This window comes from Macaca nemestrina, chromosome 10 (assembly GCF_043159975.1).
Source record: "Macaca nemestrina isolate mMacNem1 chromosome 10, mMacNem.hap1, whole genome shotgun sequence".
Taxonomy (NCBI): Eukaryota; Metazoa; Chordata; class Mammalia; order Primates; family Cercopithecidae; genus Macaca; species Macaca nemestrina.
In genome coordinates this window covers 135422262-135429757 of record NC_092134.1, presented here as the reverse complement: position 1 = coordinate 135429757, position 7496 = coordinate 135422262, and the positions used below count along the sequence as shown (strand labels likewise).

Genomic DNA, 7496 nt, shown 5'->3' with positions numbered 1-7496 from the left:
CACCGCGCCCGGCTAATTTTTTGTATTTTTTAGTAGAGACGGGGTTTCACTGTGGTCTCGATCTCCTGACCTTGTGATCCGCCCGCCTCGGCCTCCCAAAGTGCTGGGATTACAGGCTTGAGCCACCGCGCCCGGCCAAGACCACACTTTTGAGAATCACTTGCATAAAGTGTTGAGACACAGTCTATGTCTGTGGTTGCTCATTCTCTATGAAAATATTTCTTAAATCATAACTTCAATTTTTGCTTTTACCAAACCCAAACAAGATTGCCTTTGAGTATTTTCTCGTGGTTTCCACCTAGAGAGAGAATGGGGGAGGGTGCGTATTTGAGTAAGAGGTAAAAAGATGAGCGGGGCAGCTGGGGACTTGTTCTTCCACCTCCTGTAGACAATCAGTGGTTAAATGTTGGTGTGCTTTGCTAGGAATACAAGCATTTTTTGGTGGGGAAGGAGTAGCAATTTGTAAGTTTAGTTAATTTCAGCTGCTCAGAAATGTTAAGTACTATTAGGTTTATAGTTTATGAAACAAATAAAAAATACATGTCCCTAAAATATCAAGCTATGAAAGTGTTCATAACAGATACTTGTTCATTTTTCCTCTCTTCTTCGTAGCAGCAAAGGTTTAAGATGATTTAGGCAAGGAAAACTTAAAGGAAACTTTCTTAGCTTAATTGTGAGTTTATGGGCAGTGGTGGTGGTGGGGTGGGGGCGGTAAAAACTGCCATTCTCCTCTCTACACTAGAACACTTAAGCCCAGTTCACAAAACAGAAGCCATCTTCAGGAGTAGAGTTTGGGAAAACAAAAAATAGCAAGAAAAAAAACAACTTATATGTAAGGCAACCTTAGGGAGACAGAACAACGAAAGAGAGGCGTTTTATAAATTTTCTAGCAGCTATGACATAGGACATATTATTTTAATGCAAAGCAGTGAAGAACTACCCTACTAGTCTAAACTACGCCCATTAACCTTTAATCATTTGGACCCCTTAATCCTCTAATCATTGGATCATTAACATTCAAATATCCTGGAAGATTGGCTTATCTGTATTTTAAGAGGAAGCCGGACCTACATTTTACGTCGGTTCTTTGACCATTCGTTTGGAGCTCGGGTTTTCAGCCTCTTTCCGGGCTACCTTGTAGCAATTTGAGGGTCAGTCGTCAGTTTCTGCTTGGTTTCAAAGATCCAGGAGAAGCTTAGTGTTCAAGACGCAGATGGACCCATCACAGCAGTTTAGTCCAACCTCCATCCCAGAGTCTTCACAAATGCTGACCCAAGAAAATTCTCGGGACGATTCAGGTAAGTCAGATAATGCCCTTCTTGACTGTAAGACTATAGCGGGGTTGGGAAGTCAAAAGGCTGCCGTCTTTTTTTTTTTTTTTTTTTTTAAATGTTGACTTCAGTCTTTGGAAGAGGAATGTATTTAAGTAAACCTCAAACCAGAGGGAGTCCAGCTTCCTCCAGTGAGAAAACACAGAGGTCAAAGACTTTATTTTAAAAGCGGTGTTGGTGGTGGTGAGAATTGTATTATGTTATTCACTATGCTTAGGAGTACTTCAGATTTCTAAGACCAGTTTCTGGGGAGAAATAATTGGAATCACAAAACGCGGCTCATAGCGTGGTTGCATCAGCATCTACCCCCGCAGCAACACATGTCAGGAACGGTAAAAAGGAACAAATACAGAGACCAAATAAAAGATAGGAAAAAAAAAATGAAAGAATATGAGAAACTTAAACTTAAGTTGAACCTAAAATTTTTCTTTTTTTTTTTGAGACGGAGTCTCGCTCTGTCCCCAGGCTGGAGTGCAGTGGCGCGATCTCGGCTCACTGCAAGCTCCGCCTTCCGGGTTCACGCCATTCTCCTGCCTCAGCCTCCTGAGTAGCTGGGACTACAGGCGCCGCCACCACGCCCGGCTAATTTTTTGCATTTTTAGTAGAGACGGGGTTTCACTGTGTTAGCCAGATTGGCCTCGATCTCTTGACGTCGTGATCCGCCCGCCGCGGCCTCCCAAAGTGCTGGGATTACAGGCGTGAGCCGCCGCCCGCGGCCTATTTTTATTATTTATTTATTTATTTATTTTGACAGTGGGGCTCTCCATGTTGCCCAGGCTGCTATCCACACCTGGGTTCAGGCCATCCTCTTGCGCAGCTGGGACTGCAGGCGTGCGCCACCGAGGCCGGGCTCTAAGCCAACATTTTTGAGACTGGCTTTCCAGCTAAATGTACCCTTCAGGAATGTTAATAAACAGACCAGCAGCTTTATCGGGGAAATGGAAGGCAGAGGCTGTAAACGTGCTCCGTAATGTAAATTAGTAGCAGGACCTACACCGGAGGGCGGCTTAACTAGAAACTGCTCCGGTAATTCTGGTCCCTGATAGGCCAGGTCTTCCGGTGGAGGAACTCCTTTCTTACAGCAGGACTCAAGCGCGGGCCTGGCCACAGAAGCTTTCCACGTGGTTTGAAGTCTTATTTATGACCCTGACGGCGGGGCTGGGTGTCTAGGGTGGTGGCGGCAGAAACTCCCCGATGCCAGGAGGTCTGGGAACTGGGCCGCTGGCGCGCTGACGCCCTGTGCGCCTGATCTTGGCTGTGTCCCCTGCGTCCAGAAGAAAGAATGCTGGTCCATATATCCGAGTGGGAAAGAAAAATGAATTAACGTATCCCCAGTCTCTCCCTTTCCTTGCGTCTTAGTAACTGACAGTTCCACAAAGGATCCTCGTTTCTATGTGCACAGGTCCCTAGACTTTGAGAATCGATCTCAAACTTTGATATTGTTTAATACTTTCACATATAGAGGGCAAAAAACAAAACAAAACACATATACAGGGGGCAGTTAACGATAACCGTCTTATTATATGAGATATGCGTATGTATGGGATACGCATCGCAGTTCGGATGAGAAAGGAAGAATGAGTGGTTGATTTCCCAAAATAATTGAGTTTGAGTGAGGAGATCTAATACCGTGAAGGAGCTGGGCAACTAAATTAGGGCTAACTGGATAGGGTAACAGCCGCCTCGACTGCCCAGTTTTGCTTAAGGATGAGGATTCTGGGAGAAAATAGTGTATGGGTTTTTCTTGTCTGTTTCACAAGATTCCACAGAATGCACAATAGGTAATGCTTGTGAGATACTCAGTGGATCTCTTAAGTGTAAGTAAACAGTAAAAGGTAGCTCAGGGCAGGGTGTGGCACACGCTTGTAGTCCCAGCTACTCTGGACGCTGAGGTGGGAGGATCGCTTGAGCCTGGGAGTTGGAGGCTGCAATGAGCCATGATCGTGCCACTGCACTCCAGCCTGGGTGACAGAGTGAGACCCTGTTTCAAAAAATAACAGTCTAGAGACCAAGGGATTGCAGTCATCCCTCGGTTATACTCTGGGAATTGGTTCCAGGGCATCCCCGAAATCTGTGAGTAATCAAGTGCCACAGTGGGCCCTGAGAAACCTTCAGAAAAGTTAACAATGTGTGTGGGGATTTCGAATTTTGTGATTGGTTGGAAAAAATTCTCGTGTAAGTGGGACCCACAGTTTAAACCTGTGTTGTTCAAGGGTCAACCGTGTTACCATGTGCCTCTGTACAAGTGATTTCTTCCTGCCTTGACTTCCCGCCTTTTTTTTTTTTTTTTTTTTTTTGAGATGGCGTCTCGCTCTGTCGCCCAGGCTGGAGTGCAGTGGCCCGGATCTCCGCTCACTGCAAGCTCCACCTCCCGGGTTTACGCCATTCTCCTGCCTCGGCCTCCCAAGTAGCAGGGACCACAGGCGCCCGCCACCTCGCCCGGCCAGTTTTTTGTATTTTTTAGTAGAGATGGGGTTTCACCGGGTTAGCCAAGATGGTCTCGATCTCCTGACCTCATGACCCGCCTGTCTCGGTCTCCCAAAGTGCTGGGATTACAGGCTTGAGCCACTAAGCCCGGCCACGTCTTCTTGCCTTTTTATTGAGAGGGAGTTTTGCTCTTGTTGCCGAGGCTGGAGTGCAATGGCGCACAATCGGGTCAACTGCAACCTCCACCTTCTGGGTTCAAGCGATTCTCCTGCCTCAGCCTCCCCAGTAGCTGGGATTACAGGCATGCACCACCACGCCTGGCTAATTTTGTATTTTTAGGAGAGATGAGGTTTCTCCATGTTGGTCAGGCTGGTCTCAGGTGATCTGCCCGCTTCGGCCTCCCAAAGTGCTGGGATTACAGGTGTGAGCCACCGCACCAGGCTAACTTTCTTTTTGAGAAAAGACTAGAGGTTGTGCATTGTTTACTGTAACCTTCCACTCTGAGAAATTTCCCACACAGCTGTCTGTTCCCCTGCTTAAGGGCAGACCTAGTTGAAGTGTGAATGTTGGAGATCCCCTTAATATAATGGTTTTTAACCTTCTCTTTCAGGGGCCTCTGAGATCTGTTCCGAGATGTTGATAAAGAACCTTAGTAACTTGACTATCAACGCCAGTAACGAATCCCCTTCCCCTCTGTCAGAAGATTCACTCCATCGAGTGATAGATGGAATTGCTGCAAGAGCACCAGTCCTCAGGGAAATCAGAGATGACTTGATTTACAGGAGGAGAGGAGTAAGAACATTGCTGTCTGTGCAGAGAGAAAGAATGGCAAGATTCAGATACATGTTACTCGGCAGAGTTCGTACGGTATGTTGATATGATGTGGGTGGGGGCTGCCCGATTCCAGGAAGTGACACTCATAAATTTTTTTTTTTTTTTTTTTTTTTTTTTTTGAGACGGAGTCTTGCTCTGCCGCCCAGGCTGGAGTGCAGTGGCTGGATCTCAGCTCACTGCAAGCTCCGCCTCCCGGGTTCACGCCATTCTCCTGCCTCAGCCTCCCGAGTAGCTGGGACTACAGGCGCCGCCACCTCGCCCGGCTAGTTTTTTGTATTTTTTAAAGTAGAGACGGGGTTTCACCGTGTCAGCCAGGATGGTCTCGATCTCCTGACCTTGTGATCCGCCCGTCTCGGCCTCCCAAAGTGCTGGGATTACAGGCTTGAGCCACCGCGCCCGGCCGACACTCATAAATTAAGACCTAATTAAGACTCCCTAGCTCTAGGCCCAGTGCAGTGGCTGAGGCCTGTGATCCCAGCACTTTGGGAGGCAGGTGGGTCACCTGAGGGCAGGAGCTCAGACCAGCCTGGCCAACATGGTGAAACCCTGTCTCTACTAAAAATATAAAAAGTTAGCCGGGCCTGGTGGTGGGCACCTGTAATCTCAGCTACTCGGGAGGCTGAGACAGGAGAATCACTTGAACCCTGGAGGGCAGAGGTTGCAGTGAGCCGAGATTGTGCCATTGTCCTCCAGCCTGGGCAACAAGAGCGAAACTCGGTCTCAAAAAAAAAAGACTCCCCAGTTCACGGCTGTAATCCAGGCACCTTGGAAGGCTGAGATGGGAGTATCACTTGAGCTCAGGAGTTCCAGACCAGCCTAGGCAATATAAAAAATTAATAAAATCAACCATCTCTACAAAAAATTAATTAGCTGGGTGTACTGGTACGTGCCTGTAAGTCCCAGCTGCTGTGGGGCGGGTGGCTGAGGGCTGACACAGCTGGATCACTTGAGTCTGGGAGGTTGAGGCTGCAGTGAGCCATGATTACTCCACTGCAATCCAGCCTGGGCAACAGAGAAAGACCCTGTCTCAATAACAAATTCCCTAGTTTCTCTCCCTTATATTGATGTGTAATATTAGTAATCTTTTTCTTGATAGAGGTTTCAATAAACATATTTTTTTCTTCCCATGTAGCATCAAAGAATACTAACAAACACTGGACTTAAGGGAGTTAGGGTAAGTATAATTTTTTTTCTTTTTCTTTTTGGCTATATATGTGGATGGGTATCTATCTGGTTTGTTTCCTTTTGTCGGAATAGGGAATTTGCTTGGACTTTCTGAATCCCCAGGAGCCCTGGATAAGTCAATTCATGTTTGTAGTTTTAAAAAATATATTCTTTAAATATATTCTTTATTTTTCAGAGCAGTTTTACGTTCATAGCAAAATTGAGCAAAGTGTAGAGTTCCGATATATGCCCTTCCCCCACACATGCCGCCTCTACTGTCAACGTCGCACACCAGAATTGCACACTTGGCAGCCGATGAATTTACCCTGACAGGATTATCATCCAGAGTTCATAGTTTACACTAGGGGTCACTCTTGGCGTTAGGTTTATACTTTCACGTGCTGTCACAGATATCTTCGCGGTAGCACGGTATAGTGAGAGGACAAATGCTTCAGCAGCGTGTCTAGCAGCAGAATGAGTTACATTTAAGGCATTCAGAGAACGGAGACCAGAATGTTTTATTGACCATCTGCACTTGTTACCATTACAAAATGACCCGCAAGCTGCCATTCTGTGATACCCATATTTCCACCCTCCCTCTTTTTTGTCTCCTAAAATGTTTTGCTTTTGGCTTCTATGCCCTTTTTGTGTGAGTTCCCCATTCCAACGCTTACCCAAATAAACAACATTCTAGTTGAGGGTTTATTACATTTTTCTGAGGTACAATATTCTGATTAATCCATTTCATCATTTTTTAAGGAATCAAGACCATTCAAATGTCCCTGCAGTTTCTGCGTGTCCAATGGATGGGATCCTTCTGAGAATGCTAGAATAGGGAATTACGACACCAAGCCACTTCAGCCATAAAACTTACTCTTGCACCTTTTTCTTCTTGCTGGTAATTTTATGTAGCAGGTTGTGAAAGCTACTCTATGCTAGTATAGACTATACACCAACAATATTAATGAGTTCTAGGATGTATTTTTCTTCTTGTATCTTTTTCTTCCTACTATGATACTAGTAATTTGTAAGGGATCTGTGTCATTTGAATGTATTTGAATAACTTTAGCTCTACTGTTTGATTTGACCCAAAGACGACAGAAGTATTCCCATGTGTCTTAGAAGCCCAAAGTCAGTGAGATGAAACCCAACATCAAGAAATTGAAGCAAAGTTACTTGTGGATAAAGAAAGCATTAGGTAGTTTGGCTATAGCATAATAACTAGATTTTCTGGCTTTCAAAAATTTGGATTGCAATCACAGCACACTTTGTTATTTTTACAGTTTTCAGTACAAAAAGGTGTTTATATAGAAACAATAAAGTTGACATTTGAGTACCTTTTAAAAATTGTTCTTGATTTTCTTATTCTTGCTAACAATTAGACGATCAATAGTTTTATCATTACATTCCTAGAATGTAAATATCTGGCATTCTAATATTTTGTGATATCTTCCCACTGGGAAGAAACGTCATTGTACATATGGGTGAGATTGGAAACATAGGCACAGATATTTGCAAATATCAGCTTCCCATTAGAGATGGGAAAATCGGAAGGAGATAGAACAGAAGTAGAGCTTCCTATGTTGTTGATAGGAAATATGCAGGGGTCCTCACACCAAGCAAGCAATTTTTTTTTTTTTTTTTTTTTTTTTTGAGACGGAGTCTGGCTCTGTTGCCCGGGCTAGAGTGCAGTGGCCGGATCTCAGCTCACTGCAAGCTCCGCCCCCCGGGTTTACGCCA

The 7496-nt window shown here is 45.1% G+C and overlaps 1 protein-coding gene across 1 annotated transcript; it reads left to right on the top strand.

Annotated features, from left to right (window-relative positions):
- The first annotated feature begins 1017 nt into the window (after window positions 1–1017).
- Window positions 1018–7064, top strand: LOC105484256 (developmental pluripotency associated 3). Its single transcript, XM_071070698.1, has 4 exons — window positions 1018–1298; window positions 4369–4625; window positions 5725–5766; window positions 6516–7064. Exons 1-4 carry the CDS (start codon window positions 1214–1216, stop codon window positions 6621–6623), a joined length of 492 nt encoding a protein of 163 aa, XP_070926799.1. The 5' UTR covers window positions 1018–1213; the 3' UTR covers window positions 6624–7064.
- Window positions 7065–7496: the final 432 nt, after the last annotated feature.

Excerpts from the sequence above, each read along its gene's own strand:
- LOC105484256 (XM_071070698.1), top strand. The coding sequence starts at position 1,214 with ATGGACCCATCACAGCAGTTTAGTCCAACCTCCATCCCAGAGTCTTCA. Across the intron at positions 4,626-5,724 it reads TACTCGGCAGAGTTCGTACG|CATCAAAGAATACTAACAAA; the intron begins GTATGTTGATAT and ends CTTCCCATGTAG. Across the intron at positions 5,767-6,515 it reads CTGGACTTAAGGGAGTTAGG|GAATCAAGACCATTCAAATG; the intron begins GTAAGTATAATT and ends TCATTTTTTAAG.